This window comes from Triticum urartu, chromosome 2A (assembly GCF_056163025.1).
Source record: "Triticum urartu cultivar PI428250 chromosome 2A, HENAU_Tu73, whole genome shotgun sequence".
Taxonomy (NCBI): Eukaryota; Viridiplantae; Streptophyta; class Magnoliopsida; order Poales; family Poaceae; genus Triticum; species Triticum urartu.
Genome location: NC_141874.1, coordinates 462719111 through 462736161, shown reverse-complemented (window position 1 = coordinate 462736161; position 17051 = coordinate 462719111). Strand labels below are relative to the sequence as shown.

Below are 17051 nucleotides of genomic sequence, written 5' to 3'. Positions count from 1 at the left end.
GTATCCTCAAGAACGCTTTGCTTATTATAAGAGATCGTTCTGGCTTGTCCTTTGCTACAAAAAGGATTGGGCTACCTTGTTGTGCCTTTGTTACCATTACTACTTGTTTCTCGTTACAAATTACCTTACTATCAAACTATCTGTTACTGATAATTTCAGTGCTTGCAGACAATACCTTGCTGAAAACTGCTTGTCATTTCCTTTTGCTCCTTATTGGGTTTGACACTCTTACTTATCAAAAGGACTACGATTGATCCCCTATACTTGTGGGTCATCAAACCCCGACACTTACAGTTCAAGACAAGGAAGCTGGCTGCAATGATGATCAGCCAAGCTGCTGTTGATCGATCTAAGGATGCTGCACTAGTCCAGGAGATCAAAATGCTAACCAGGGGTGATAGGAGGGTCTAGGTGAAGGCTATTAAACGTGAGAGGAATCAGGTTAGTCACGAGCTTGCTCGTATAGCTCGTACAGACATGAAAACTGCAGTTTGGCTGGGTTCTGGCCTTGAAGGGATTGTAAATCTTTGTGTACTGGATCAGCTTGATTCAGGTTGATTAATACAAATCCTTTTTCCCCTGCAAAAAAAAGACAAGGAAGTTGGATTTGTGGAGGACTCCCCTCCACCGACATAGCTGACTAGGTTCATGTAACCCCAGGGGGGCCAATATCTTATATAATTTGGGGCCAAGCTAGTCGATAGACAAGTTAGCATCCCTCGGTAATACATGTACTTTGTACAACCCAATCACAATATACACGAGCATGAGTGGGGGTTTACCTCGTGAGGAGGGCCTGGACCTAGGTAAATATGGTCTTATGTTTCCCCTTTGATCTACTCACCTCACAGGGATACCCCACCAAGGGATCCGGTTGAATCATCTCTGATAGTGGTGGCCCATACAAGTCTTGCGTGGTGAACATAGAGTTCAGATGGGACTGCTAGTTGACACTAGCACGGTCTACATGTTGGGCCAAATCTTCATTTTTCAGCTCCATGAGTTTTGTTGCCGACTCACCTGGCCACATCGGCCTAGTCGAGACACTACAAAAAAAGATACATCTGTGATGATACACGTTTGTCACAGTAGGTCATGTTTTCTGTCAATCATGTATTTTCGTGACAGTTTATGACAGAATCAAGATACTCATACATGTGCCATCGAGGATGTGTTCAATAATAATGATCACTTTTCATCATGGAAGTGTCCACTTCCATGATGATAAATGATGCTTCACAGAACTGTTTCGTCAAGGGTAGCCGACATGTGGTAACCACCGTAACGGGGTGCCGTTAAGCCATCGGGTGCGGGTTCCGGATCCGATACCCGTTAACAACCCCCATCAATGATGATTTTACATGCGTCAGCTTCTCATTCGCCAACAAAGCCACGTGCCAGCTCTACTTTATGACATGTGTTGCCCATCCAATGGACGATATGCGCCTATGAAACATCGACACGTGGCACGTTCTAATAGTGGCATGTTTTGTTAAAAAGGTCAGCCCAGCAAAAGGCCTTCTTAAGGCCCACTTGACTTAGTCAAAAGTAATCAGGCCAGCACATTATCGGCATCATAACAATCTATTTGTATATAGCCCATTTACGGCTTGGGTACCCACGACCCCTTAGGACATGTCTGAATTCATCCCATTAGGGGCCCGTGGGCCATTCAATATGGTCCCAGCCCATTGATACTTTGGGCCCATGTGTGGCTCGTGGTATCGTTTTCTAATTCAGCCCATACTTGCTTTCAACCCATTAACGGCCCCGTGTAGTGGCTCGAACCTTGACAACCTGTGTACTGGCTCAGATCTTTACCGCTCGTGATGCTTCTAGGTATTTGCAACCTTTTGTATATTCTGGCTCTTTTACGGCCCGTCGAGTCTTGAGACCATATAAGGCTCATGGTACATTTTGGCCAATTTATGGTCTGCATGTCCCTCGGCCATTTCCGTGCCGTGGTGTCTTTTGGTCTATTAAGGACCTGTGTTTACTCAAGGCCATATTCAGCTCGCGTGCCTTTTGGTCCACTAACAGCCCGTGTTGCCTCTGTGCCATTTTCGGCCCGTTGCGCCTTTTGGTCCATTAACGACCCTTGCTGCCTTTGAACCATTTTTGGCCCGTCGCGTCGTTTGGTCTATTAACGACCCATGTTGTTGCAGGGCCATTTATGGGCCATCGCGCCTTTTAGTCCATTAGCGGGTCATTTCCGGACCATCATGCCTTTTGGTCCATTAACGTCCCTTCTTGCCTATGGGTCATTTTTGGTCTGTTGCCCCTTTTAGTCCATTAACAGCTTGTGATGCTTTTGATTTCATTTGTGTCCCGTGGTGTACATTGGCATATTTACGGCCCATTATATATCCAAATTGTTTTTGGTTCATGGGGCCTTACTACTTTTGGCCTCTTTGTGGCCCATGATTATTTTGGCCGTTTCAGCCCGTACTAATTTTGGCCCATCAGCGGCTCATCGTGTTTCATGCCCCTTCATGACCCATGGAGCGTAATGCCCTTGAGCATACCACATCTTGCGAAGGTTTTGGGCCATTTTACGCCTGTGGTGCTTTCGGCCCAGAAGTGGCATGCGATGCATTCGTCCCATGGTTCTTTCAACCCATTTTTGGTGCTTGGTGGTTGCAGCCAACGTGCGGCCCATGAGGTGCGAACCGCGCTATGCAATATACGACAGTTAATGATAAGCATACAAGTTATAATAGGACATCTCAACATATTATAATATATTACATCCACTAGGCACCAAAGGTTGATACTAGTGCAAATAAATGAACAAAGCTTAACAATTTTTAACCTCAACACAAAGCTTAAAAATGGAGCGGGGAACCCATCCGGTCCTAGGGCCCTCATTGGGAAAATTTGAAACAAGAAGCACACTTTATCTCTTCGAGATTATAAGGTTTGGATAAGTCAGCATTTAGGCCATCCGTCATCTTCCGAGGAATACCATCCAACAGAATATTCAAGTCCTCGACTCCTTCTGAACTATAAAGATTTGCAAAAACCCTTTGATATGTCTCAAACGTATATGTGATTTTTGATTATTTCTTACTATATCATATCTTTTCATATATTGTTTATAGCAATTTATATTATTTCTCTGGACTAACTTATTAATTCAGTGCTCAAAGCCAGTTGTTGTTTTTGCATGATTTTGGTTTTTTAGAAAATCGATATTCATGACCTCAAAATACCCCGAATATTTTTGATGATTTTTTCAGAGGACAAAAATTCCAGAAAGCACCAGGGCCTGCCGTGGCCCCCATGCTGTCAAGCCATGCATGCAAGTGGGGCCATGTGGTGGGCCCATTTGGCGCCCCCACCGTATTATGCCCCCCTCAGCCTATAAATTATATATTTCTTGAAACCCCCACACCAATTTTTCGTGATTTTTCTGCCGCCGCAAGTTCCTGTTCCGGGAAGATCCAAACTGGAGGCCTGTTCCGGCGTGTTGTCGGAGGGGGAATCCATCATCGGAGCCATCTTCATCGACCTTTCTGCCACCATGTCCAGGTGTGAGTAGTTTCCTTAGGACGTTGGGTTCCTGGCAATAGCTAGATAACATCCTCTCCCTTATGCCTCAATACAAGGCTCTCGTGAGCTGCCTCACATGATCAAGATTAATTTGATGTAATCGGTGTTGTGTTTGTTGGGATATGATGAATTGTCACTTTATGATCATATTTGTTTATGAATTTTATTGACTTTTCTGTGGTTCTATTTGCTGCATAACTAAGTAGTCATGCATGCTCTCCAATCTATTTTTCTTCTTTGGCCAAGTTTGATCAGTAGTTCTTCAGAGTGAGTGGTGTATGATAGTGAGTTCAATCATGTAGTATTCTATATCCCACTGACAAGAGCTGACAAGACACATATTGTATTGTATTGTTGCTACTAAAGAATAAAATAGTGTTTTCTTTATCACGCTTGAATGATAGTTTTATTGTCTACATTGTATCATGATGCTTATTGCAATGCTCTGTTTGTTATGCACTTAATATCCTAATATGCATGTGGATAACAGTCTTTGGGTTGAGTATTAGTTGTATATACTGTTGCATTAACAATTTACATGTCACGAACAGGATGCGTATATTAAATTATGCCGTGAGTAATCATAATCATAAATATTGCAATTTAATCACCACCCAAACTGTAATTTGTTCACTACAACATATCTATTTTGCTTGGAGAGATGGCTCTAGTGATGAGACTATGTACCATTTTATGATGTGAGTGGAAACTATGAGCTGAAATAACTCATGCTTACTACTTTTCTAGCTTTTTTTCTCATGATATAAATATATGCTTAGCTTTAGTATTTTCTCTATTCAGCTGATGTTGTTAATAAAATATTATTAGGACTTAAATATAATCTTCAAAAATGTAGTAAATTATGTTATTTATCTTTCACAGTTTTGTATTCCGTGACAACCACTGGCGTTCAAATAGTAGACATAGATTTATCAAAAAAAAAAAACTGTAGACATATTTTTTTGAGCAACTTTTGAGACATATAAATGATGCTGGACGAGCGAGGCCAGACACGAGCCCAGTTTCGCCCTTTAAGCCCATTCGGCTCTTAACTAGGTCGGCCCGGAAAGTGCTTAGCAAGCTACTAGCTGCCAGGACTGAGCTAAGCTCAGATCGGCGGCGGAGAGCTAGGGTTCAGGCGAGATTAACTAATGGCCTCAGTCGCAGCTCGGCGGAGGCAGGAGCTGGCGGCGGAGGGCCAGCGGCACCTCGAGGAGACGATCGCCTCCGCTTTCCAGATCCTTTCCTCCATGAACGACGAGCTCTGCAACCCCGCGCTCTGGTCCTCCTCCGCCACAGCCACCGCCGCTTCCGCCGCCTCCCAGCATCCCCACCACCAAAACGCAGCTCCCCCGCCACCCCACTCCGCCGACTCCGACGCCGATACCATGGGGGGAGCCGCGGGGGGCTCTGGTGGTTCGCTCGACGAGGCGAGGCACCGGTACAAGATCGCCGTGGCGGCTTTGCGCGCGTCCATTGCCGCGGTGTCGCCCTCTACTCAGGTGAGAACTTGATGGACTGGGCCATGCGATCCTAACATATTATCATACCGTGTGTGAACCTGAGGAGAAACTAGGGACATTTCAATGGTACAGCTTTGAATGAAAAATGTCATTTCGATTTTGGAGATATGGGCCTATTTGAAACTAGTGAGCTAAGTGCCTTTTCTTGTCTGACTCAAGAAATAAATGCATAACATTTTTAGCAATCGAGTTTTGCCACATTTGAGCAGTTGAAGACGCTAGACATTATTTCCCTAGAACAGAAGAGATATTGAGTTTTTGGTCATTAAATGGGGGCGAAACAAGAACTTTGGGTAGCCGACTTGTTTATCCTACTATATATCTATATGAGCCGAGATTTTGGTTCCGAGAAGGGGGTTGATTATCATCCTGCTCCGTGAACAGATTTATTACTAGGTATGCTTATGCCATTCTGGATAAAATTTGCTTGCTGTAGCTATGATTGAATCAACAGAACCAACATCCAGTGTCGATCTAATTCCTTCTGTTTCCACTTATATTAAAATCAGTGCTCGTGATTACTAGGTTCACATTTTGTTACATGTCTATAATTATGTCGGGATATTTTCAGGAGATGGGGCCAACAGAATCCAAAGGTGATCAAGCCGAGATTGAGAGATTGGAAGAGCATGCATCTTCTTTGAGAAAGGTACTCCCTTGAGAAGGTCTAATCATTATGATTGATACCATTATGCATGACTCAGGATATTATCAGGAACCAGTCGGTACTTGGTACCAGGTCAGTCGTTGAATGTCAGATGCACCCCCAAGTAACCTATTTTAAATGAGATGCCCATATTGGTGCTTATGACATATTGATATATGGCTTGATTTTTTTTTTAAATCTCATGACAAAAATGCCTCAAAAAACAGGCCGGTCTTTGGGTGCAAACCTGAAGTTTCCCAGACAGAGCCCCTCTTTTCATTTCTTTGTCTTGGTTCTGGTTTCCCAGTGCTTGGATTGTCTTGTTCATTCTGTTGTATACATTAAGAGTATGTTCATTCTACATGTTTCTGGAATTATTCTGGTAAAGGCGCAGAAGTGCATCTGTTGTTTATTTGCCATCATCTGCATGCCTTCTGAATTTACCAAGGTTGATGTATGTCTTTAGAGCAATGCAACAAGGTTTTCCAGAGGTTGGAGCACACCATCCTTTCTATATAGAATTAAAAATGGATCATTTAAGTACCCCTAGCAATCACTAGAAGCTATTCCAGTGTGTCCCTAGTGGAAGATTCTCTATATAGTACTTCCTCTGTCAATTATAAGACGTTTTTGGTAGGCTAAAGTCTTATAATTTGGGACGGAGGTAGCAGCATCCATGCTGTCTGGAAGTTCAAATCGGCTGTATGACAACTTACAATATCCGTTATTTTAATCCAGTAACATGACATAACGTACATTTTTCTGGTAAGGAAGTCTAACATTGGGATTCTGCTGCAGGAAATTGAAAGCAAAAACAAACAGCTGAAACTCCTCATCGATCAACTCCGTGATCTAATATCAGATATATCAATGTGGCAAAGCCCTTGCTCAGTGTGAGTTGTTGCTGCTAATCAATTCTTACAAGTCCCAAGGGATCTGACTGTTTGATGGGTGCCAAGGCCAAACTGCATACGGTGCTCTCTTTAATTGGAAAGTGAATGGGATATGACCAAAGTAGATGCGATATGACCAGATCACTGTTACAAAATTGTGAAATCGTGCTGTATTGCCCTTAAGGATTTGAGAAATGTAACGAGTGGCGTTAAATGCAGATTTGCTAGTAACCGAAACACGTGTAAGGTGCATATTGGACCCAACATGGCTATGGCCATAACAGGGGATATTCTTCTATTTTCTCTGAGGATTCGACGTTGGCTCCAATGCTTGTGTAATGCTCCCTTCCTTTTCTTTTGTGATCACTGTTTATGTGGACTTGTGTTCTGTGTGGAGCATATTCTTTTCTTTTAAGTGAAAGTGCTGAAAGACCGTGATATGCCTGTAAAGTATTTTAGTCCATTAGCTGTGCAATTTGGTCTCTCATTCGATTGTATTTATTCAGGGAGTTCTGTAGGACTGATATCCTTCTAAGTTTTTCGCATGAGAGTTTCAGAGCCTTTGGAAGAATGGCCCAAAGAATATGTTACTTCTGTTCACATTCACATGATAGAGGATTCCTGCCATTCGCTCTTAACCAAGAAACATCTTCATGCAATACTGTAGTGCCATTCTCTTTAACCAAGAAACATCTTCATGCAATACTGTAGTGAAACACCTACATATTTACTTCTTGCACATTAGGAACCCAGTAGATATGCCATACAATTTCTGCATTGTTTAGTTTTCCTTGTTTCGTAAAAATATACATTTACGTCCAAAGATTTAATGGATCATCGAACAACCAATTTAGTTACTAGTAGCTCATGTGAACAATCTGGTTCTCGAAGTTGCGCAGACTATGCATCATTCAGTGGAAATGAAAGAATATGCTGACCAAATTCTACCGAGCAACCTTTAATTTAAAGATACCTGATATGGTGTTCATAACCTGCCATTCCCAATTAATACATAACTTACAGACAACACTACATAGAACCATCATCCTCTTTTTAGATAACAGAAGGGTGTTACTCCCGGCAACTACATCGTCGGATACAACCATCACTCTACAACAATCAGTCAAACACTGTACAAACTGGACACACACTATCAGGTCACAGTGGGCTGCATATTACTGTACCAAAGACCTAGTTACTTCACATCATTCTAGGAAGCTCCGCAAACGCTGCTTGTGCCACGTGCTTCTTTCAGCATGTGAACTTGTTGTTTTCTACCAGTAAGTCGTTGTCAAGTATCGATGATGTTGCCTTATCAGACGCACCCAATTCAGCCTGCATTTAGACCAGCATCGTAAGTGCACTGCTGAGATTTGATTTTGGATAGAAAGAACAAAACCAAATGCACTCTAATGAGTTCTACATAGCTGTCAACATTTGCAGTTCATCTATGAATAATAAATGGTATTTTCTCTTCAGAAGTATTTTGTTTCAAATTGACACTGTGCATATCACTACTTTATGCTTTACACATCAAAGAGTAAGATTTCACTACATATGGATTTGCCCCCTTGAAAGAGGTTAGCACCTCAGTCTTTTTGTTCTTTTGAGAAATTGCTCTTTATTTTTCTAATATTTCTAGATCGTGGTATGAACTATAGTTTCATCGGGCAACTTGGCTTATGATCACAACATTGCTTAAATGTCAAATCCATGAACTACTTACAGTTGCCTGGCGAAATTCCTCGAGCATTCGACGATACTGCATCCTTGCTTCAGGAGAGTCTACCATGGACAACACTCTTGACACAGACTCCTTCACAGATTCATCAACCTTCTGCCGACGGAAGATCTTGACTGCTTCATCATCTTCGAAGTCATCATCGTCTTCCTCCTCTCCCTCTTCTGCTTCAATCATCACTGATTGTTCGGCTCGGAAGCCACGTAGCCCATGTCCTTTCCGGCGCCACCTTAGTATTACTTTCTCTAGCACACTAACAGTGCTTACAAATGTCTTGTATTTCTTTCTCACTTGGTGACCTCTTACATGAGCCTGTACAAAGTAAGGTCTTTAATGTTAGCAAAGTAAAACACAACTTACCTGATATCATGTACTAGTTCAAAGCCCAATCATATACCAGCGAGTTCAACTTGAATGCAGTTTTTAAACCAAATATTTATAACTCTGTTACCTGTATTTTAACTACATTTCTGCGCATCTGGAGAAAATTCTTGCGCCCTTTCCAACCTCTGTATTTCTTCTGAATTGAAACAGCTGCTTTATCACAAAACTGACCGTTCGAAACATGATGTTGGTAGTATAACCTTGATGCAGCTGCAAGTTCATCTATATCTTCTTGTGTCATCCCATATTCATCCTTAAGTCGAGCGTCCTTGTGTTGTCTCCTCCTGAAAGAAAAGGCACGGAAGGCATTCTGAATCCGAGCCGCTGCTTGAGCTGCATTTCTCACGGCCGCCAAAGAGTCTTTCAGTGAGAGTTCATCTTCTGTGCCCCCATGAAGTTGGGCACTTCTCCGAGATATGCTCTCTACTGCTCGCTCTGCTTTAATTGCAGCTAATCCTTCTGAAATACCACTCTCTTCTATAGTCAGCGATGCAAGATAGCTAGTTAACGCCACTTCTGAAAGATAGCCAGCAAGGCCCACATGTCCTCGCTCAGAAGCCAGGAAAGCTGCTGATTTGCCCACTGGATCTTGTGCAGTGGGATCGGTGACTGCTGGAGCTGAAGCACCAGCAGCAAGAAGTGCAGCAACCATCTTTTCCCTGCAATAAAAATGGACTTACTTAACAAGGTTGTTTGCTAGTTCCATGCCAATAAATTGCAATACACACTAACATATGGAGAGAGATGTAAAAAAAAAATACAAGTCATTTCAAGATATGCTGATGTATTGCATTTTGTGTGCACAAAATCCATTAGTCAAGACATCTTGGATGCTAAAAGGTTATCTTTTCTATTCAACATACAGTGTCCATTTCTACTTCATTTGTGACCTACGTTCTGCAGTTGGGCATTACTTGTTACAAAGTTAGTGGCATGGGGGCCGAGAGTACCCAAGTACAACCACATTTGAAATTTTGGAAAAACAATGGTTTCTTCAGCCAATGAAAGAATATATTATTTGTTTGTAAGAACTGTAAATAACTTTTTAGGAAGTTAAGAGTTATAATAAACGGGTTTGCCAAGGCACATCTAGATGTGCCTTAAGTATTGCGCATCTAAGTCCTATACCATTGATTTTACGTTAAGATTCATCCTGGTTAGTCAAAACGTAATCTAAATAACCAGCAGTAGAATATATTTTTCTGATTACCTTCCATAATAAGCAGCCCAATGAAGTGCAGTCCATCCATTCGAATCACGCAAATTTATGCCAACGCCAGCACTGAGAACTGAAGACAGTGCCCAGTCATAGCCCAGCGCAGAGATTAAGTGTATGATACCTTGCTCATTTTTGGACAGAGAACATGTTCCATCATCTCCTTGGAGTCTCAATGATAACCACTGTTGTAATTTACTTTTCAGCAATTCCTCCATGATCCAATCAACCCTGCTTGGTGGATTTTCACATCCTACATCAAGTTCGTTAATCAACCGCTGCCAGTTATCCTCATTCATTTTAAGTTTTGGACTCTGTCCAGGCTGAGGATCATCACCCGAAGCTGCAGAGGATCCATTGTCACACAAAAGTATTCTTGCAAACTTGGCAAGAAGTGACAACTCTTCAGTAGACTTCATAGATGACGGTGCGAAATCAGTGAAACTAGAAGCTGTTGACTTTGCACGGAACTCAAAGTCCTTGATTTCACTGCAAACTTTTCTATTTCCAGTGGAAATACAGAGTGTGAGCTTTCCGGCACTGTGTAGTGGCGTGTGGCAGCGGAGAACACCTGGCTGAACAATTTCAACAGGCACCTCAGTGTCACCGAACATTACTGCCCAGCATATATTCGACGGGTCACACAAGAAATCTCCAGTAATGATGACCTGCATTGAGAGAGGCACAACAAGACATAAGATTAGTTGGTGTTTGACGTAGAAAGCTAAAATGTTCGTGGTGTACCTTGGTGATCTCATAGCAGAATGCCCATTCTGGAGAGATCTCACGAATGCTAAACTGTTGCTTCTGTTTCAAGGCTAATCTTGTATCTTCTTCGGAGGACAGTTCAAACTGACCATTGTCGAAGAACTCTGATATTTCATAGCCACATGAATTGCTTTGGTACGAACTGCTTTGAAGTGTTACAGGTGTTGTTCTTTGCCAATCCGGGTTCAGACAGCTTTCAAGACTACTGTCATGAGCTGAAAGAGTATTAATGCCATTGATTCCTTCATCTCTTGGTATGAAGTTATAAGATGGTGAGTCGATAGGGTCTTCTGATCCCAAAAGAAATCTTTTAGCAGCAGAAATTTGCAGCTGCAAATTACTGCCGTCTAGGCCTCCTGGTGGTTGATATTCCGAACTTTGCTGATAGTGGGCACCAAACTGTTCATGGTAAAATGTAAGGTGTCAACACAGTTCATTGAGGGTGATAACAAAGAAAGAATCACCACTCTTTACATAGTAAAACAACTGTTATAGTTCTGGGCATGGTAAAGTACGTTCTGACCACAATTTTGACATGGAGCCAACAAGATGGTTAGGACATTTCATTTTATGCATTCTGTTACTAAAGTAGCACTATCATGGCCCAAACCTTAAATGCACAGCAACTTAAATGCCCTCGATGAATTAGTTAAAGAAAGTGTCTTCCAAGGTATTCAACCAGGAAGACTTTGCAGGTATCCCTCTTACAAGAGCAATAAGAATAACACAGTAGATTCTTCACAACTCATTCTTTACGTTGAAGAAATCACACGAGGATAGTAAAAATCAGTCACCATTTCCTTACCTGGTATGTAGATGAAGCTGGCAAACCTAAATCGGACTGCAGAACATTTTCCCATGATGATGATATCCCCCTGCCAACACCATGAGCTCCTTCTGGTCGAATTTGATTTGCTTCATCGTCACCTGAATAAGGATGCGACATAATATGATTTAATTTACAATATCAGACAATCAATAAGTTAGTCCAGAGTATGACGCCTTATAGTGTGTATTGACGTCTCTAGACGAAACTTTTGGCACAAAATTAAGTGGTATCAAGACGCCGGCAAAAAAAGGTTGAATCACAAAGGTGTACTGTGAGGAAATAAACTTTTGGCAAATCAAGCACAAAGCATGCTTGTCAGTATGCCATTTTTATTTATCAATTTCGATATTCTAGTTTAGTTTTTCCATGGATCTAGCTTGGAAGATATGCAGGGTTACCAGAAACTTTACCTAGACTATTGCTTGTCTGATTTCCCTGTACATCTGCAGCCTCAGTATTTGTAGTGAAGTCCAAAGAACGCGCTTGATTTATGTAAATGTAGTCATCATCACCCAAACTTAACTGCTCAGCAATGCTCTTCAAAGCTTGGTTGAGCCCAGATGTGTTTGTAGAGTCATTATTATTTACCATGCAAAATTCGGAACTTCGTTCCAGACTACTCTGGTCAAGCTCTGGCATCCCCATTACAGTTGATTGCTGAAGCTCCGGTATGCTTAGTAGAACGCCACTGTCATGGTTGTACTCTTTGTTTGCAGAATAAGAACTTACTTCAGTTACAGAACTCTGGTGGGATTCATTGCCCTCACTAAAGTCTGATGTGGAGCCGTGCTTTCCATGTATGTCATTTGGATAACTCAAGGTCGAAAGAGATCCCGCTGACCCATTTGACAATGTTGAATAATATCGTCCCTGTAAGAAAGTTCCATGCAAAAAAATTACTCATTGGATGTGCTCCCATTGTATTCAAATTAAGAAGATTGGATGGAAATATTTTATCACTAAACAAGTGAGTGAGATCAAATCAAATAGATTTGAATACTACTTTCAAGTTCATATTAAATTGCTCATAATCAATAGGTGAGATCAAGGTGCCGCATTCGTTTGGAGGGATCGAAATTCTCACGTCAATTGAGATAAAGAGAAAAGATCACTGCTTATTTTTGCTAGGGTCACATTTGGACGTTGTAGATTAGTTTAAGAGAAGACCTGCACCACTATTTTGTGAAACCAGATTATAACGGTGTGGATTAGTTACAAAGAAAAAACATCCACTTCAGTTATTTGGTGGGAACAGATTATAACTGTGTAGATTGGAAATGTCGTAAGAATCCTATTAAAAGACCCAATTACGCAAATGGTCGTAAGAAATTTCTCTGGAATAGTGCAACGACCTTATCTAATCCATTATGAAAATATTTAAGGCGCATGGCAGCAGTTATCACTTATATTATATGTGTACAACCATAACTGTAAGTTTCCACTTTTATTAGCTCACTCAGTCAAGTTCTCTCACTATTTATTTCCCACTTCCCACACAGATGATTTGACCAGATAATACCAGCAAAAAAATTCACAGGAAAGGATACCATGACAATCTATACTTGCTCCCAAAGATAATACTCACATACCTCGGCTACTTCTCTATATTGTACCAGCACAATGTGGTCGTATGCACTGCAGAAAAGGAGAATATGTATTATAATAAATAGTACCAATCGCTCTTCTTTGCATAGAAAAATGTTTGCAATGTTTCCTAGATAGCAAATGAATAGCAAGTACTTCCTCCGTTCACTATTATAAGACATTCACTATTTTAATGTGTTTCTTCACTCATTTCAGTCCGTATGTAGTCCATATTGAAATATCCAAAACATCTTATATTTGTGAGCGGAGCGAGTAGCACTGAGGCATCTTAGCACAATTGCAACCTAACGGTAACATAAAATTATAAATGGCATAGTTCACAATCTCAAAGAAGTCTTAAGATACTGAGATAGCTTAATGGCGAAGCTGATCTTACGGTTCCAGCATCCAGAAACATCGTCTCTGAAAATATGGATTTTGCTCTCCATGAGCATAGTAGCAACTCAGAGCATCGATATTTCCAACCTGTATTGATATGAAAATTTCATATATAAGATTAAGTGCTAAGTGTGTTGATTAACAACTAATTCTGAAGTTCTACTTATAAACTTTTCGTTAAAATCCATTACAATACAAAATGATCAGGCTAACCATACAACATCTTCTCATTTCTAGGCATGTGTATTAGCATTGCTGTGATTGCTAAGATATCACAACATATATAGACACATGTATTGCTAAAAAAAGGAACAAGCTCAATACACTGTTTGCAAGAACAGTAGATGTAAGACTCGTGTCACTTGCATTGTCTCTCATAAATTAAAGTTATCTCTAGAATTAGATATTCAAATTCCAAACCATAAGTAATTTATCTGCAGAGAACACCAAATAAAGATATTTCAGCTATACAATATTCAGGTAAAAGAATGGTTGCAAAAAAAATCAAGTAAAAGAATGACTACAAAATGACATAGTTCTTTCTTGTTGCCTTGTCCCAATTCCGATGTATTGCTTGACAGAGCAGTAAAAACTATATGGTAAAGCAAACTGGGCAAAGATATCCATTTAAGAACTATAAATGAATAAGTACAAATGTTCAACGCAATTCAACTAAATGGATGTGAATGATCTGATTAATTTGTGATATTTGATTTTCCACACAACATCACACAGACTGTACAATTGTGTTGCTACTTGGAAGGATGATGCATTATTAGAAGGAACTTGCACACCTACTGACCCGACAAGTCCTGACAGACGGCAACCTCTCTTGTTGGCAAGAGTGTTGACAAGACAAATAACTGGAATACTATGACACTATACTGAGCTTTCTGAAGCAAACCTTCAATCGCTCGTGAGCCTCCCCGACAGTTCTTCCGTCTTTCTTCCTTCGCCATGCATAACCATCTTTGCGGAAAAACCGATTCACACGGCGATTGTAAAGGAATAGTGCACCACCTAGAGAACAAATGACGCTGTTATTGTAAAATAGAAGTAAAAGCAAATTTCTCAAAATTAAGGAGATGTGCTTACTGGGTGGCTTATTCGGTGGCTCGTGGGTGATCTGGAGCTGCTCATGATTCAACAAGATATAGTAGACTTCAGAAGGCTTTAACCACCTGCTCTTTGCTTCTCTGAGAAGCACGTTGATGTCGAAACCTACGAGAGGAAGAACTGGAAGATAAGACAAAGTAGTAGTCGGTTTTGTACCAGGCCCAAAATGAAGGTAACATTTAGTTATGCATGAGTTGAAGCAATCAATCATTCTCTCCTCGAAACAATGATGCTACATAAAGCTGTGAAGTCAAACATGATCCAATGTTTGCACAAGCACAACAGTATGGTGAAGACCAGGATTACTTGAAATCCTAAGACAAGCCTAGTGCCACCCAACAAATCTTAATGAAAATAATAGTTCTGATCGAATTAAAACGAAAATATTTAAGACTTGGAACCCTAGGTCATGGAAAACAAGCTGATTAAACCATCTTGAGCAACAGTTGAACTCTTGTTTGATTAAACAGCACTGTAGCAGTTACGACCATTGACCTTGTAATAAGAATTAAAAAATAGAGTACAAAATAAAAAATGGCCCCGGCTACTGAAAAGGATCGGCTGCAGACCAAATTTGATATCGCCGCAACAATATTAGAAGGGCCCAAGAAAGAGCAATTCCAAGGTGAAATACACAATCTAGCGTTAAGTGCCCTACACAAGAACAAGAACGTCCCCTTGCTACTGCATCAACCTTAACAAGCACTCGACTCCCGGGTCCAAGACAAGAAGTCGAGTCCCGCCCAGGTCAACTCACAAGCCCTACCAAAGAATCAAAGGAACAAACGATGAGAGAGCTCCACTCACTCTGGCTCATGGTCACTTGCGGAGATCCGGCCGCCTCGAAGCTCTCATGGAAGGAGGGGGTTGGACGAGAACTCCACGAAATGGAAGCCCCGACTCCAAACAAACAAGAACTGAAACAGTAGGCAGGCAAGTGGGTGAAGGCGCTGATGCTGCTTCTGCTTGGACTTGGATGGGGAGGTAGGACAGCACCAAGGGTTCTTTCCCAAAAAAGTGCAATAGCTGGGACGCAGGAGGGGAAGGGAAGTTGCTGTGACCCGAGATGGAGGGGGGGATCGGCTCGGCTCCTTCCTTCCGTTCCGTGATTCAAGAATCAACGCGGAGAAGGAGACCCGCTGTTTTGTCCCCTTGTGTTGTCCACCCTCAAAGTATACTGGTATCGAATAAAGTGGTGCTGCGTTGTACGCGCGCACGTGGAAATTCCACCGTGCAAGGCCGACACCTGCCTTTTAAGCATCTACAGCCGGGCCTCAAACCGTGGGCCGGACGGCCCGATCACTGACCGATCATAAAAATTCGATTTAGACAGACGCCTCAAGTCAGGCTGACCCGTATATCCAACCCAAATATGATGCGAATATGGGGCATTGGGCACGTCCTGACGCGTCCATCACGTCGGACTGATGATGGGGTCCCACACGGAATGGACCAAAAAACCAGAGATCTGACGGACATCTTCTCATGTGGGGGGTGTGAATGCCGCGTGGCGCCGCTCCGGCTTGCTGCCCGAGGCCAAATCCGGCTATTTAATCCGGTCGGTGTCCCCCAACCCTAGCCCATCCACCTTCCCTCCTCTCCGCGCCGCCAGCCCGAGCCCATCCACCCCATCTCTCCCGCTCCGCCGCTCTTCCCACGCTCTCCAGTTTCGCTATGGTCCAGCAGAACATAACCACGCACACTATGCTCACGCCGGAGCGCCGGTACCAGATTGAGCAGGAGATCCAAGCGAGGCATGCCGCGCACGCTGCCGGCGTCGCTGTCGGGCTGTCTCTGGACTTGCTGGAGCCGGAGAAGGAGGATGAGAAGGCGGCGGAGGAGGAAGGAGAGGAGCAGCAGCCGGCTCCAATGGAGGTGGCGGATCCGGAGGAGGACGAGGAGGAGTAGCCGGAGTAGGAGCTGGCGTCGGCTCCGGGCTTCAACATAGAGGACGTGGAGGCGGACTTCACCGTCGCCCAAGCGGCCGAGACGGCGGAGCAGCAGGCCATCCTGGAGTCCATCTAAGATGAGCCTGTGTGGAGGCCAACCGACAGTTCATCCGGTAGGAACGGGCGACGACCGACGCGCTCTTCGACGAGGTCGAAGCCGAGATGGATGCAGAGGCTGATGCGGAGGAGCCGGATCCACGACTGTCGCCCATGTACCCAGAGTCGGGCATGGAGATAGTGGACATCTCCGACAAGGACTAGGGTAGTTGATCTACATAGTACGTGGATTTTATCCTTTGCATGCTTTTGTGTGGATTTAAGATTTCTAGTATAAGGTATCCAGATGCAGATGAGCAAATTTTAGGACTGTCCGGTCACCGTCTGGGGATGCACCCGGGCGCATCCGCGGGCGTTGTAGGGCCCAGATTTTCCTAGTCCGGCTGTAGATGCT

General features: G+C 42.7%; 2 protein-coding genes across 2 annotated transcripts; one reads left to right on the top strand and one right to left on the bottom strand.

Moving 5' to 3' along the window:
- The first annotated feature begins 4598 nt into the window (after window positions 1–4598).
- Window positions 4599–7052, top strand: LOC125537901 (mediator of RNA polymerase II transcription subunit). Its single transcript, XM_048701225.2, has 3 exons — window positions 4599–5054; window positions 5647–5724; window positions 6520–7052. Exons 1-3 carry the CDS (start codon window positions 4704–4706, stop codon window positions 6616–6618), a joined length of 528 nt encoding a protein of 175 aa, XP_048557182.1. The 5' UTR covers window positions 4599–4703; the 3' UTR covers window positions 6619–7052.
- A 493-nt stretch (window positions 7053–7545) lies between these two features.
- LOC125537900 (Calmodulin-binding transcription activator protein with CG-1 and Ankyrin domain) lies at window positions 7546–15793 on the bottom strand. Its single transcript, XM_048701224.2, has 12 exons — window positions 15459–15793; window positions 14631–14756; window positions 14440–14555; window positions 13534–13622; window positions 13142–13187; window positions 11963–12422; window positions 11529–11650; window positions 10700–11122; window positions 9950–10623; window positions 8807–9398; window positions 8341–8667; window positions 7546–7949 (listed from the first exon to the last, which is right to left on the bottom strand). The coding sequence occupies exons 1-12, from the start codon at window positions 15466–15468 to the stop codon at window positions 7866–7868; spliced, it is 3069 nt and encodes a 1022-aa protein (XP_048557181.1). The 5' UTR covers window positions 15469–15793; the 3' UTR covers window positions 7546–7865.
- Between the last annotated feature and the right edge of the window lie 1258 nt (window positions 15794–17051).